Source organism: Colobus angolensis, unplaced genomic scaffold, assembly GCF_000951035.1.
Source record: "Colobus angolensis palliatus isolate OR3802 unplaced genomic scaffold, Cang.pa_1.0 Scaffold24, whole genome shotgun sequence".
Taxonomy (NCBI): domain Eukaryota; kingdom Metazoa; phylum Chordata; class Mammalia; order Primates; family Cercopithecidae; genus Colobus; species Colobus angolensis.
The window spans coordinates 11,226,732-11,243,429 of NW_012115599.1; the positions used below are offsets into that span (position 1 = coordinate 11,226,732).

At 39.6% G+C, this 16,698-nt stretch overlaps 1 protein-coding gene across 4 annotated transcripts in view; it reads right to left on the reverse strand.

Moving 5' to 3' along the window:
* Positions 1-16,698, reverse strand: part of MAPK14 (mitogen-activated protein kinase 14) — an 85,389-nt gene that overhangs the window by 19,739 nt on the left and 48,952 nt on the right. For all 4 annotated transcript variants that reach the window (XM_011945360.1, XM_011945361.1, XM_011945359.1 and 1 more), the window contains 2 exons: positions 16,217-16,331; positions 15,565-15,636 (listed from right to left, as the gene is read on the reverse strand). In XM_011945360.1, the coding sequence (XP_011800750.1) occupies positions 15,565-15,636; positions 16,217-16,331 (187 nt within the window). The remainder of the gene's footprint in view (positions 1-15,564; positions 15,637-16,216; positions 16,332-16,698) is intronic.

A 16,698-nucleotide genomic window follows, 5' to 3' on the forward strand; every position in this document is an offset into this window, starting at 1 on the left:
GCCAGTCTTCCAACAGTACCAGCTACTATAAGGCCACTATGATTTGTCCAGGCAGTTAAGACCAGAAGGAGCTTCACGTAGCCATATTAGCAGAGTAAAGCAAAACTTACCACATCATGACAATCAGTATTTCCACAGTGAGTCATCCTTTGTAATAGGTTTAGCCCTTTTTCTCTTAGGTAGAAAATATTTTTACTATTAGTTTAAAATGTGTTTTAACTGTAATGATCACAACGTCAAAATTTAAATCATAAATCTCCTGAATCCTTCTAAAACAAATGAAGAAAAGAACAACTTAAGCCTAAGATTACTCTTTAGATCAAGTCATCTTTAACAGAAGCAACAGTCAGAATGAACAGGTAAAGAAAAAAAAAAACCAAGTATAACAGGATATTTCTAGGCAAAGTAAAACAGGGATATTCTAGTCGGTTCTAAGTGCTCCAGGCAACTCCTAAAAAACCTCCACAGACCAGAAAGTTGAAGATGAATAAAAGGACCAGTTGCAGGACCTACCTGCCATGAGCAGCAATTTTCAACGAAATAAATCCACATGGGGCAAAATGGAGCACTAACCTTTGGAAAGGTAGGAAACTTTCCTAGTGACAGACAGGATAGACGTGAGTAAGACTTAGCCTAGCTCCTTATCTTCCAGGTTGTCAAAACAGTCGTTTTCACTGTAACACAAAGAAAATGTCTTAAGGTACCCTTGGTTGATGGACAAATCTGAGGATTCTACCTTTTTCTGAGAAAATGTATTCTCAATTCAGAGAAGTAAGGGCAAATAATCTAATAAAATATTTTTCTTTTTCAGCATTTATTAGGACACTTGCTTTTAGTGTCTAAAGTGAAACTGCTTTTTAAAAATGAGAGAACATCCAGGCTGGCCAACATGGCAAAACCCTGTCTCTACTAAAAATACAAAAATTAACAGGGCATGATGATGTGCGCCTGTAATCCCAGATACTCGGGAGGCTGAGGCAGGGAGAATCACTTGAACACAGGAAGTGGAGGTTGCAGGGAGCCAAGACTGCGCCACTGCACTCCAGCCTGGGTGACAGAGCAAGACTCTGTCTCCAAAAAAAAAAAAGAGACAGAATATTTGGTAGGGTGCAGTGGCCACACCTGTAATCCCAACACTTTGGCAGGCCAAGGCAGGCAAATCACTTGAGGTCTGGAGTTCTAGACCAGCCTGGCCAACATGATGAAACCCAATCTCTACTAAAAATACAAAAAATTAGCTGGGCGTGGTGGCGTGCACCTGTAGTCCCAGGTACTTGGGAGGTTGAGGCAGGAGAATTGTTTAAACCCAGGAGGTGGAGGTTGCAGTGAGCCGAGATTGTGCCACTGCACTCCAGCTTGGGCGACCAAGCGAGACTCCATCTCAGAAAAAAAAAAAAAAAAAAAAGAATATTTGAAACCAATGACTGAAAATGATGGGCAGATGTGAGAGAAGGGTCTCCAGAAACTTTAGCTCTACTGCCAGTGTTTTAACTCACAAGCAGGACAGTATGAACAGAGGTGTTCATTATATTATTATTTGTCTACTAGTATGTCTGAAATATTTCAAAACATGTTTGCAAAAGAAATGAAAAAAAACAGAAGCAGCAAATTTAATACACTAAGAAAATTCCTATAGACCAGGGCAGCAACTGATGGCAAGTGGATTTTAACTTAGCTCCATTAACCCATAAGAGCACCATTTCTGTTAAAATTAAAGATGGTTTTACACGTAAAGGAAATTCACTTGATTATGTAGAAAAGGAAAACAACAGCAAGCCAAGGCTGTGATCTCTGGTAGAAAACCAGTATTTGATGAATAACAGGGCTATGAAACTTTCTCTCTTCCTTAAGCTGCAGAGTGTTAAGTGTCGATAACAGAATTTTCTAAGTGGCTCATTCATTTCAAGATCTATGGTATTTGAAGTAAGTTAGTACTATACCTGAAGAGACATTCTGTATCCTCCCTCCTTTCTAGTACAAAGTTCTGTCAGCTGTGTCCACTTGAGATCCCTAGTCAACTAGGCTTTTAAGAAAGGGCTTCATTCTTTAAAAAATACTACTACTATCATTAGGCCAGATGGAAGGGGTTCTGCAATGTCACAAACAAGAATTTCTAATCCGATAACACATAACTGGCTTTAAGACAAAAATGAGTATTTCTTATATTTTTTTAAAAATTAAATTAAAATTCTGAGATACATATGCAGCATGTGCAGGTTACATAGGTAAATATGTGGCATGGTAGTTTGCTCCACCTATCAATCCATCACCTAGGTGTTAAGCCCCGCATGCATTAGCTATTTATCCTGATGTGCTCCCTCCACCTGCCCCCTACCCCACCCCACCCCACCAACAGGCCCCAGTGTGTGGTGTTCTCCTCCATGTGTCCATGTGTTCTCATTGTTCAGCTCCCACTTGTGAGAACATGCAGTGTTTGGCTTTTTGAGGAAAATGGCTTCAAGCTCCATCAGTGTTCCTGCAAAGGGCACAATCTCATTCCTTTTTATGGCTGTACAGTATTCCATGGTGTATATGTACCACATTTTTTTATCCAGTCCATCACTGATGGGCATTTGGGTTGATTCCATGTCTTTGCTATTGTGAATACTGTTGCAGTCAATGTACACATGCATGTATCTTTGTAACAGAATGATTTATATTCCTTTGGGTATATACCCAGTAATGGGATTGCTGAGTTAAATGTTATTTCTGATTCTAGGTCTTTGAGGATTTCACCACAGTGTCTTCCACAATGGTTGAACTAATTTTCATTCCCACCAACAGTGTAAATGTTCTATTTCTCCATAGTCTCACCAGCATCTGTTGTTTCTTGACTTTTTAATAATCACCATTCTGACTGGCATGAGATAGTATCTCATTGTGGTTTCCATTTGCATTTCTCTAATGGTCAGTGATGTTGAGCTTTTTTTCAGGGTTGTTGGCTGCATAAATGTCTTCTTTTGAGAAGTGTCTGTTCATGTCCTTTGCCAACTTTTTTTTTTTTTTTTTTGAGACAGAGTCTTGCTCTGTCACCCAGGCTGGAACACAGTGGTATGATCTCGGCTCACTGCAAGCTCCACCTCCCGGGTTCATGCCATGCCCCAGCCTCCTGGGGGACTACAGGCGCGCGCCACCACGCCTGGCAAATTTTTTGCATTTTTAATAGAGATAGGGTTTCACTGTGTTAGCCAGGATGGTCTCGATCTTCTGACCTCGTGATCCCTGCCTTGGCCTCCCAAAGTGCTGGGATTGCAGGCATGAGCCACCATGCCTGGCCCTTTGCCAACTTTTTAAAGTTTTTTTTTTCTTGTAAGTTTGTTTAAGTTCCTTGTAGATTCTGGATATCAGACTTTTGTCAGGTGGATAGATCACAAAAATTGTCTCCCATTCTGTAGGTTGTCTGTTCACTCATGACAGTTTCTTTTGCTGTGCAGAAGACCAACAAAAAGTTTTTGCTTTTGTTGCCATTGCTTTTGATGTTTTCATCATGAAATTTTTGCCCATGACTATGTCCTTAATGATATTGCCTAGATTTTCTTCTACGGTTTTTACAGTTTTGGGTTCTACATTTAAGCCTTTAATTCATCTTGAGTTAATTTTTGTATACGGTGGATGGAAGGGGTCCAGTTTCAATTTTCTGCATATGGCTAAGCCAGTTCTCCCAGCACCATTTATTAAATAGGGAATCCTTTCCCCATTGCTTGTTTTTGTCAGCTTTATTGAAGATCAGATGGTTGCAGATGTGCAGTTTTATTTCTGAGATCTCTATTCTGTTCCATTGGTCTGTCTGTCTGTTTTTGTACTAGTACCATGCTGTCTTGGTTACTGTAGCCTTGTAGTATAGTTCAAAGTCGGGTAGTGTGATGCCTCCACATTTGTTCTTTTTGCTTAGGACTGTCTGGGCTACATGGCCTCTTTTTTGTTTCCATATGAATTTTAAAGTGTTTTTCTAATTCTGTGAAGAATGTCAATGGTAGTTTAATGGGAATAGCATTGAATCTATAAATTACTTTGGGCAATATGGCCATTTTCATGACACTGATTCTTCCTATCCATGAGCACAGAATGTTGTTCCATTTGTTTGTGTCCTCTCTGATTTCCTTCAGCAGTAGTTTGTAGTTCTCCTTGAAGAGGTCCTTTACTTCCCTTGTTATTAATAGCTATAGTCCTGCGTATGTTATTCTCTTTTAGCAGTTGCGAATAAGAGTTCATTCATGATTTGGCTCTCTGCTTGTCTATTGTTGGTGTACAGGAATAGTTGTGATTTTTGCACTTTGATTTTGTATCCTGAGACTTTGCTGAAGTTCCTTATCGGCTTAAGAAGCTTTTGGTCTGAGACAACAAGGTTTTTTAGATATAGGATCATGTCACCTGCAAACAGAGTTTGACTTCCTCTCTTCCCATGTGAACACCCTTCCTCCCTCCCTCCCTTCTTTCTTCCTCCCTCCCTCCCTCTCTCCCTCTCTCTCTCTCTCTTTCGCCTGATTGCCCTGGCCAGAATTTCCAACACTATGTTGAATAGGAGTGGGGAGAGAGGGCATCCTTGTGCCAGTTTTGAAGGGGAATGCTTCCAGCTTTTGCCTATTCAGTAAGATACTGGCTGTGGGTTTGTCTTAAATGACAATTGAGGTATGTTCCATTAATACGTAGTTTACTGAGAGTTTTTAACATGAAGAGATGTTGAATTTTATTAAAGGCCCTTTCTGCATCCATCGAGATAATCACGTGGTTTTTGTCTTTAGTTCTGTTTATGTGATGAATTATGGTTATTGATTTACCTACGTTAAAACAGTCTTGCATCCCAGGGATGAAGCCGACTTGATCTTGGTGGATGGATAAGCTTTTGACGTGCTGCTGGATTCGGTTTGCCAGTATTTTACTGAGGATTTTTGCATCAATGTTCATCAGGGATACTGGCCTGAAGTTTTCGTTTTCTGCTGTATCTCTGGCAGGCTCTGGTATTGGGATAACACTGGCCTCATAAAATGAGTCACAGGGGAGTCCCTCCTTTTTGTATGTTTGGAATAGTTTCAGAAGAAATGTACCAGCTCTTCTTTGTACCTGTAGTAGAATTTGGCTGTAAATCTGTCTGGTCCTGGGCTTTTCTTGCTTGGTAGGTTATTTATTACTGCCTCAGTTTGAGAATTTGTTATTGGTAGATTCAACGTTTTCTTGGTTTGGTCTTGGGAGATCACATGTGTCCAGGAATTTATCCATTTCTTCTAGATTTTCTAGTTTATTTGCATAGAGGTGTTTATAGTATTCTCTGATGGTTGTTCATATTTCTGTGGGGTCAGTGGTGATATCCCCTTTATCATCTTTATTGTGTCTATTTGATTCTTCCTTCTTTTCATTATTCTAGCTGGAAGTCTTATTTTATTTTCAAAAGAACAGCTCCTGGAGTCACTGATTTTTTTGGAAGGGTTTTTTGTGTCTCTGTCTCCTTCAGTTCCCCTCTGATCTTGGTTATTTCTTATCTTCTGCTAGCTTTGGGGTTTGTTTGCTCTTGGTTCTCCAGTTCTTTTAGCTGTGATGTTAGGGTATCAATTTGAGATCTTTTTACTTTCTGATGTGGGCACTTAGTGCTATAAACTTCCCTTTTTTAAATTATACTTTAAGTTCTTGGGTACATGTGCACAACGTGGTTTGTTACATATGTATACATGCGCCATGTTGGTATGCTGCACCCATTAACTCATCATTTACATTAGGTGTATCTCCTAATGCTATCCCTCTTTTTTTTTTTTTGAGACAGAGTCTCACTCTGCCACCCAGGCTGGAGTACAGTGGCGCAATCTCAGCTTGCTGCAAGCTCCACCTCCTGGGTTCAGGCCATTCTCCTGCCTCAGCCTCATGAGCAGCTGAGACTACAGGCACTGCCACCACGCCCGGCTAATTTTGTTTTTGTATTTTTAGTAGAGACGGGGTTTCACCGTGTTAGCCAGGATGGTCTCGATCTCCTGACCTTGTGATCCGCCTGCCTCAGCCTCCCAAAGTGCTGGGATTACAGGCGTGAGCCATCGTGCCCAGCCCTGCTATCCCTCTTAACATTGCTTTAGCTGTGTCCTAGAGATTCTGGTATGTTGTCTCTTTGTTCTCATTGGTTTCAAAGAACTTCTTGATTTCTGCCTTAATTTCATTATTTATCCAAGAGTCATTCAGGAGCAGATTGTCCAATTTCCATGTAATTGTGTGGTTTTGAGTGAGTTTCTTAATCTTGAGTTATAATTTGATTGTGCTGTGGTCTGAGAGGCTGTTTGTCGTATTTTCAGTTCTTTCACAGTTACTGAGGAGTGTTTTACTTCCAATTATGGGATCAATTTCAGCCTAAGTTCGATGTGCTGCCGAGAAGAATACATATTCTGTTGTTTCTGGATGGAGAGTTCTGTAGATATCTATCAGGTCCAGAGTTCAAGTGGAGTTCAAGTCCTGAATATCCCTATTAATTTTCTGTCTCGATGATCTATCTAATATTGACAGTGGGGTATTAAAGTCTCATACTCTTATTGTATGGGAGTCTAAATCTCTTTGTAGATCTCTAAGAACTTGGTTTATAAATCTGGGTGCTCCTGTATTGGGTGCATATATATTTAGGATAGTTAGCTTTTCTTATTGAATTGAACTCTTTACCACTATGTAATGCCCTTCTTTGTCTTTTTTGATATTTGCTGGTTCAAAGTCTGTTTTGTCAGAAAATAGGATTGCAACTCCTGCTTTTATCTGCTTTCCATTTGCTTGGTGAATTTTCCTCCATCCCTTTATTTTGAGCCTTTTGTATGTCTTTGCGTTAGATGGGTCTCTTGAATACAACAGCATACTGATGGGTCATGACTCGTTATCCAGCTTGCCATTCTGTTTTTTTTAATTGGGGCATTTAGTCCATTTACATTTAAGGTTAAAATTTTTTATGTGTGAACTTGATCCCATCATCATGATGCTAGCTGGTTATTTTGCAGACTTGTTAAGGTAGTTGCTTCATAGTGTCATTGGTCAAAGAAACAGTGTGTTTTTGTAGTGGCCAGTAAAGTTTTCCTTTCCATATTTAGTGCTTCCTTCAGGAGCTCTTGCAAGGCAGGCCTGGTGGTGATGAATTCCCTCAGCATTTGCTCGTCTAAAAAGGATTTTATTTCTCCTTCGACCGTGAAGCTTAGTTTGGCCAGATATGAAATTCTGGGTTGGAAATTCTTTAAGAATGTTGAATACTGGCCCCCAATCTCTTCTGGCTTGTAGGGTTTTTGCTGAGGTCCACTGTTAGTCTGATGGGCTTCCCTTTGTAGGTGACCTAGCCTTTCTCTCTGGCTGCCCTTAGTATTTTTTCCTCCATTTCAACCTTGGAGAATCTGATGATTATATGTCTTGGGGTTGATCTTCTCATGGGGTAACTTACTGAGGTTCCCTAGGGATTTCCTGATTTGAATGTTGGCCTGTCTTGCTAGGTTGGGGAAGTTCTCCTGGATGATATCCTGAAGTGTGTTTTCCAATTTGGTTGCATTCTCCTCAAATCTTCCAGGTACCCCTATTATTCTCAGGTTCAGTCTTTTTACATAATCCCATAGTTCTCGGAGGTTTTGTTCATTCCCTTTCCTTTTTCTCTAATCTTGTCAGCAAGATAGTCTTCAAGCTCTGAAATTCTTTCCTCCACTTGGTCTATTTGGCTATTGATACTTGTGGTTGCATTATGAAGTTCTGATGTTGTGTTCTTCACCTCCATCATTTATGTTCCTTTCTAAACTGGTTATTCTGGTTAACAGCTCCTGCAATGTTTTATTATGGTGCTTAGCTTCTTTGTATTGGGTTAGAACATGCTCTTTTAGCTCAGTGAAGTTCATTATTATCCACCTTCTGAAGAACTGAATTTTGTCAATTCATCCATCTCAGCCTCAGCCCACATCTGTGCCCTTGCCAGAGAGGGGCAATCATTTGGAGGAAAAGAAGCACTCTGGCGTTTTGAGTTTCAGTGTTTTTTCATTGATTCTTTCTCATGTTCATGAGTTTATCTAGCTTTGATCGTTGAGGCTGCTAATCTTTAGAGGGGTTTTGGTGGGGACCTTTTTGTTCATGTTGTTGTTGTTGCCTTCCATTTGTTTTGCTTTTAATAGTCAGGCCCCTCTTCCATAGGGCTGCTGCAATTTGCTGGGGGTCCACTCCAGACTCTATTTGCCTGGGTCCCTCCTGTACCTGGAGGTGTCACCAGTGGAGACTGCAGAATAGCAAAGATAGCTGCCCGTTCCTTCCTCTGGGAGCTCCGTCCCAGAGGGGCAACAACCTGACGCCAGTGGGCACGCTCTTGTATGAGGTGTTTGGCGACCCCTGTTGGAGGGGTCTCATCCAGTCAAGAGGCACGGGCCCACTTAACCAAGCACTCTGGCTGCCCCTTGGTGGAGGGGGTGTGCTATGCTGGGGGGAATTCCAGTCATCCAGATTGCCTGGATTCCTCGGAGCCAGAAAGGGGAAAGACTAAGTCTGCTGATCTGTGGAGACCATGGCCACCCCTCCCACCAGGGGCTCCATCCCAGGGAGATTAGAATTCTGTCTGTAAACCCCTGGCTGGAGTTGCTGAAATTCCTGCAGAGAGACCCCACCCCGTGAAGGAGTATGAGTCAGGGTTCAGCCTAAAGAGTCAGTCTGGCCATGACCTGCCATCACCACTGTAGGGTCTGCACTGTGGGAAATTCCTTCTGGGTCCCAATCGCCCAGTCTCTCCAGCACCAGCAGGTGAAAATGGCAAACTGGAGCTACAGTGATGACAGCAACTCCTCCCCCAAGGAACTCAGTAGTCTTACGTAGTCTCCAGTCAAGAGGCCACCAAGAATTTACACAGCTCTGTGCTTGGGACCCAAGGCCCTGGTGGCGTGTGCTCATGAGGGGGAATCTCCTGATTCACAGGTTGCACAGATCCTTGGAAAAAGCATGATTTTCTGGGCAGGGTAGCACAATCACTCACCACCTCCCTTCGCTGGGGGTGGGAGTTACCCTTGCCCTTTGCAGCTCCCAGGTGGGCTGTCGCTCCACCTGCTTTTCCTCACTCTCCATGGGTCATGCCAACCACCTAGTCAGTCCCATTGAGAGAAGCTAAAGACCTCAGCTGCTGGTGCAGGATTCACTCACCGTTTTCGTTCTTCTTGTTGGGAGCCTCTGACTGCAGTATTTCTTGTATCTTTAAAGGAAATCCGGAATTACTAACAACCAGTACCAAAATAATCTTTCAAGAAGGAGACTAATTATAAAATCCAAGAAAAAGGAGAACAGGAAGACAACTTGAAGAGTTCTAAAAATGCATAAACCATTACCACTAGCCATGTGTAATTAAGTTTAAATGTAATCTAAATAAAATTTTAATGACATTTAAAATTCAGATAAAAATACTCAGAAGACTTTGAACAGAAGGTGATAGGATCTGGATGTTTTGTCCCCTCCAAATATGTTGAAATGTGATCCCAAATGTTGGAGGTGGGGCCTGATTGAAGGTGTTAGGGTCTTGGATCCCTCATGAATGGCTTGGTGCCCTCCTCACATTAATGAGTGAGTTATCGTTCTATTAGTTCATGCAAATGCTGGTTGTTTAAAGCAGTCTGGTATCTTTCTTGCTCCTTCCTTTGACATGTGACATGCCTATTCCCCCACCACAACTGAAAGCTTCCTGAGGTCCTGACCAGAAGCAGATGATGGCACTACGCTTCTTTTACAGCTGTGCAACTGTGAGCCAAATAAACCTCTTTTCTTGATAAATTACCTAGTCTCAAGTATTCTTTTATAGCAATGTGAAATGGACTACCAAAGAAGAGAACTTCCCCAACATGATAAAGGGTATTTATGAAAAACCAATAGCTAATATCATACTCAACGGGAAGAGACTGACAGCTTTCCCCCTAAGACAGGAACAAGACAAGGATGCCTACTTTCACTGCTGCTATTCAGCATTGTAGTGGAAGTTCTAGACAGTGCCATTACATTAGATAAGAGAAAGAATTAAAAGCATCTAAATTGGAAAGGAAGAAATAAAACTATCTCTGTTTGCAGATGACATGACCCTATATATAAAAAATTCCAAAGAATCTAGAAGAAAGCTGCAGAGCTAATAAATAAATTGAGCAAATTTGCAGGGCGTATGATCAACAATCAAAAATTAATTTTGTTTCTATATACCAACAAGGAACACATCAAAGAAATTCCATTTATAATCACAGCAAAAAGAATAAAATACCTAGAAAAAAATTTAACCAAGGTGAAAGACTTTACAACTGAAAACTACAAAACACTACTGAAACAAAATTAAAGACTTAAATAAATGGAAAGAGATCCTGTGTTCATGAACAGGATGACTTAATAGTGGTTAAGATGTCAATATCACTTAAAATGATCTAAAAATTTCACACAATCCCTATCCAAATTCTAAAGCTTTTTTTTTTTTTTTTGCAGAAATAGAAATGCCAATTGTTAAATTTATATGGAATTACAAGGGACCCAGAATAGTCAAAGCAATCTTGAAAAAGAAGAACAAAGCTGGAAGACTCACACTTCCTGATTTCAAAGCTTACTATAAAGCTACAGTGATCAAAATAGTGTGGTACTGCCATAAGGATAGATATACAAACCAATAGAATAGAATTGACAGTACAGAATTAAACCCACACATGTATTGCTAATTATATATACCAAATTTCTAAGAAACAGGTAAAAGGTGAATGAAACCAAAAACAAAGGAGAAATCCTAGGGTACCACGTTGATTCGATGGGGGAAGTAATAGTTGCTTTATGGTGCTAGAATAACTGGACTTCTAGATGCAAAAGAATGAAGTTGGGCCCCTACCTCACATCATCTATAAAAATTCAAAATGGATCAACGACCCAAGTATAAGAGCTAAACCCTATTATATTCCTAGTAGTTATAAAACTCTTAGTAGAAAACATAGGGGCAAATTCTTCATGACCTTGAATTTGGCAATATAGTCTACAACATGACATCAAAAAAGCATAAGCAATGAAAGAAAAAAAACTGGAACTTTATCAAAATTAAAAATGTTTCGAGTACCAAATGACATTGTCAAGAAAGTGAAAAGACAACCCACAAAATACGTGAAAATACTTGCAGATCATGTATCTGATAAGGGTCCAAGATATATAAAGAACTACCACTCAACAACAAAAAGACAAACAACCCAATTAGGAATAGGCAAAAGACTTGAATAGACATTTCTCCAAAGAAGATATACAAATGGCCAATAAGCAGATGAAAAGATGCTCAAAATCGTTAGTCATGAGAGAAATGCAAATCAAAACCACAACGAGATACTACTTTGTAACTACTAGGATGGCTATTAAAAAAAAAAAAAAAAAAGAACAAGTGTGGAGATACGGGAATCCTCATACATTGCTGGTGGGCATTTAAAATGGTGCAGCCACTATGGAAAAGAGTTTGGTGCTCTTCAGAAAGTTAAACATATGACGCAACAATTCTACTCCTAGGTGCATAACCAAAAGAATCAAAAGCAGGGACTCAAACAGATGCTTGTATGACAATGTTCACGGCAGCATTATTCATAATAGCCAAAGGTAAAAACAACCCAACTGTCTACCAACAGATGAACAGGTTAACAAAATGTGGGATATATTAAATACTTACAATGGAATAGTATTCTGATACATGATACATCATGGAAGCACCATGAAAACATTATACTAAGTGAAATAATCCAGACACAAAAGGACAAATACACTATAATATGATTCTACTTCTATGAAATACCTAGAATAAGCAAATTCACAGAGAGAACAGAGGTTACCAGAGAGGAGAATGGGAAGTTACTGTTTCATAGGCTGAGTGTTTCCATCTGTGGTGATGAAAAAATTCTGGAAATAGATAGTAGTCGTGATTGTAGATCATGAATGTAATTAATGCCACTAAATTGTATACTTAAAATGGTTAAAATGGGGCCGGGCACAGTGGTTCACGCCTGTAATCCAGCAATTTGGGAGGCCAAGGTGGGCGGATCACTTGAGGCCAGGAGTTTGAGACCAGCCTGACCAACACGGTGAAACCCCGTCTCTACTAAAGATACAAAAATTAGCCAGGCATAGTGGTACACACCTGTAATCCCAACTATTTGGTAGGCTGAGGCAGGAGAATCGCTTGAGCCTGGGAGGCAGAGGTTGTAGTGAGCCAAGATCATGCCACCACACTCCAGCCTGGGCAACAGAGCAAGACTGTTTCAAAAAAACAAAAAAGGTTAAAATGGTAAATTTTATGTTATATACATTTAACCACAAAAATATTTTCAATTCAATTTCCAAGTTAAACTAGCTACATTTCTTTTTTTCTTCTCCACAACAATGTTACTGCTCATCACTAGCTGCATTTCAATTGTTCAATAACTAGTCATAGGCAGCTGGTGCCTACAACCACCACATTGGATAGTACAGATATAAAACATATGCAATACCACAAAAGTTCTAGTACCTAGTTCTTACTTACAAGCCAAAATCACCAATTCCAAATGCAAAATGATCAATAAATAAGGAAAACAGGGAGAAAACTGGACACTCAAACAATGAGTACCTTCCAGAACAAGCTTTTCCAACCCAGGGCCTGCAGGCTGCGTGTGGCCCAGGATGGCTTTGGATGCAGCCCATCACAAATTTGTAAACTTTCTGAAAACATTATGAGTTTCTTTTGCAATTTTTTTAAGCTCATCGGCTATCATTAGTGTATTTTATGTGTGGCCCATGTGGCCCAGGGAGGCCAGAAGATTGGACACCCCTGCTTTAGAGGTGCATTTAAAAATCAGAAATAAGTGGCAGCTGCATGTCTTTCAGGCTGAAGGAAGAGGGTATGAGGCCAATACATTCTCCAAAGGTTTTGAAAAGAGGAGTTCTACAAATTAGAAGAAGAGCAAAGAACAGAGTATTAGAAAAGAAATTGTGGCCTACGTGACCGGTAGCTTTGGATTATATTCTCTGGGTCTTGGTTTCCTCATCTATTAAACAGGCGATTCAACTAGATGTTTTCTAATTAACTTTCTGATCTCATTGGTGCTTTTTTAAAAAAATGAATAAAGATTACTAACATCTTCAAGATCAGCCAAGATTAAACTAAAATTCAACTGGGTTAAACTCTAGTTGTACTCAACACTAGCTGCAAACTAGAAGACTGTGCTTTGACCCACGACAACAAAATGGAGTCTTTAGGGTGGTGCCAAGGCATCTAGAGTTGTTAAAAGCTCTGCAAAGTGATTCTGACACCCTATGAGGGTTAAGAACCACTATGCTGGAACACAAGTGACTGTATAGTTCAGGCAGGAAAAGATAATGGGAAACATTTTCCTCTTTTCTTCTTGTCAGGCAATTGAAGCTGTATATACACAGAAGGCAACTTACAAGAGAAAGGTTAAGTATATTACAAATAAAAATCCTTTGAATTCGACTTTTAAAATCCAGAAGAGAACATCCGTCTGAAAAAGAGCCAAGTAGAATAGAAACAATAAATAACTAAAACCAAAATTTTGAAATGAATTCTCATGTATTAAAAAATGAATCCCCTATTAATAAGTTGAAACACTAGGTTGTTTATCTAAAGTTCACAGAAGAAAAAGACGTAAGCACAAAGGGAAGATTTCCTTCAGGCAGAAAGTTAGCATTTAAAAGGGTCAGGGAATAGACAGGTGTCTGTGAGACTGGACCACAAAGGTGCAAGATCCACATTGCTTTGAAAACTTTTTAACATTAGTCTGCCAAGGAGAGCCATCCTTTTCTACCTATCACAGAATTAAAAACAAAACAAAACACTAATAATGATTCACAGGTAGATAATAAAGTGGGAGGTTGATGGGGTAATCTGTTTTGCAAGGTCATTACTGAAGATGATGGCTAACATTTACTGGCAGGCTCATCTCAGTACTTTCCAGTTACTATCTGGCTGAATTCTTATGACAATCTTGTGAGTATGTATGATTATTATCATTTTACGGTTAAGGAAACTGAGAGACATAAAGGTTAGAAAACTTGCTCAAAGTTACACAGCTGGAAATAAAAGAGCTAAGATCTAAACCCAGGAAGTCTGGCTCCAGAGCATGTGCTTAACCTGTATGTTATACTGTTTTTCCCTCTCTGCCACCCTGTATGTCTACACTGGCATGGAGGTCTGTGACTGACTGAATGGTAGCTGGAGATACAGACACAAGAAGAGGAAGGGGAGTGGGGAACAGAGAATAGCATCAGGACAGCAGCTAGTCCAGAGGACAAACCAAGGATGGGACTCTGAGATATGTACCTGAGGAAAGGGGGAAGTACAAATTTTCCCTAATTCTCTTACCTTGGACTGTAATATATATATACCAAATTTCTGAGAAACAGATATAAGGTGAATGAAACAAAGGACAAAGGAGAAATACTAGGTATTCAACTAACTTAAAATCCAGAGGTAGGGAATAATAAGGTAAGCTATGTACAGGGAGACTGCATTCTGTATCAATCCTAATATTCAGAGAAAGAAACAGCTTTACCTGAGAAATAGAGGATTTTTCAGTTCATAATGCAAGTACATTCTCTCTAGCAGAAGACAGTTAGAACACATGGGCAGATATCACAAACATCACAGCCATTATAGAAGTACATCCCAAACTGTAAGCAAGTGAACTGACATTCTGGTTTATAAACTCAATGAGTTTATTTAGGTAAGGGACTAAAACGACTTTTAGATCTCTAGGCATAATAGATCAGAGGTAACTGTAGCATGTCTAATAGCTCAACCAAAACCAACTGAAGGCTAGTTAATTCTATAGAAAAAAAAAAAATTCCTAAAACTAATTCTAGACATATATTTTAACATTCTTTCTCACCTAAACATCTTCCATAAGTAGAACTGATAACAGTTCCAACAAACCACATTTCTCATGACATTATTACTAAACAATGAAACAAGCATACTACAGATAGGAAAGGAGCTAAAATAAAGGGGCTATAATAAACCATAAACTAGACAGTAAGTCTTGGAGTAAATTAGGGTTTGGATGCAATCTGGGAAAAAGTTGTGCTGGAAAAACAAAAGTACATTACATGGTAACCTTTTCACTTCTTGCTTTTACTCTTTGTTGTCAAACAACAGACATAACAAGTAAGCAGTATATCATTGCAGGTACCAAACATAGCCTTTTTAATACACAAAACAAACATACTAGCAAGATGTCCTTCATTTAGAAACAGGTATCTTGTGCTCATTAAGTGTTTATACAAGTAGACTAAACCTGTCATTGGGATCTGGAGTTTCTCATGAGTATGCTCAGGTCTCAGAACTGCTGTGGGATGATTAATAAGGGATTGCTGCAAAAAGAAGACAGATTTGATGGGTTTTTCAACTTACGAGGAATTTTTCCAACTCACAAAAGTAAACTGAAGCCTCTTTCTTGGCAAGGCAAGCTACTCAGTAAGAAGAAAAACTTCATAATGCATTATCTAGACTATAAAAGCAAAAAACTGAGAGCCTTCCCTAGAGATAAGTAAAAGGAGTATACATCCATGGACATTGGAATACAGATAAGAAACAAGAATCCAAAACTTTTTAAAGGATACGGTCTGTGCCAGGAAACAATGTTCTTCCAGTCAACAGCTCGGCCATTATGCATCCCACTGACCAAATATCAACTGGCAAAATTAAAGAGAAATAAAAGTACATGCAACGACACTGTTACTATTCTTGGCAACAATGGCAACAAATGAAACCGTAACTAGGGGTGAAATATTCAAATTACTATTTAAGACATCTGAGGCTCAACAATCATAGTCATTTTTACAGAAATAAATAGCTTACTAAGATCACCTGACTACAGGGCTATTCCAAGGTACGGTAAGTCAAAACATACTTAAGAGAAATAAGCTGTTTAAAAAGGGGCAAGTTTCGTATTAGCAGAATGGTAGATTCTTCCAAGTAACATTGAGGGGTTAAAATTATGGACTCATTGTCTTTAGGTATAAGTACTCAGAGAATATATTCAAAATCTAAATAAATAAAAACCCAATTGCTAAATCACAAGATTTAAAGGCTGTGTATAAAACCCCACTTCCCCATCTGAGGAAGTGAAATATTTTTACTTGTAGGCTTTAAAAGGATCACTGAGAGAAGAAAAGATATTTCTTCCCACTCCCACCATCTCTACTTCTGAGAATCCCAAATGCATCCAACATGGAATTAAACAAGGCCCTAAATAACCAAGGCAAGTAATACCTGTCTGGTTGTAATGCATCCAGTTCAGCATGATCTCAGGAGCCCTGTACCACCTAGTGGCCACGTAGCCTGTCATTTCATCATCTGTGTGCCGAGCCAGTCCAAAATCCAGAATCTAAAGGGCAGAAGAGGAACAGACAAACTGCTAAGACTGAGAAACAGGCAGGGGAAACAAATAAACAAACAAACTTCTGCCGCCTTATTAAAAAGGAGAACAAAATAGCACTTTCATAAAGAGATTTCCTGGTCCATGCTTAGAATGTGTGGGAAATACACAGCAAGAACTTAAACTGAAATTACAAAAAGCAAAACAAAAATGTCACTCCTAGGTATTTAATCAAGTGCAATAAGAACTTACGTCCATACAGAGGTTTGGACATAAATATTCACAGTTGGGCCGGGCGCGGTGGCTCAAGCCTGTAATCCCAGCACTTTGGGAGGCCGAGAAGGGTGGATCACGAGGTCAGGAGATCAAGACCATC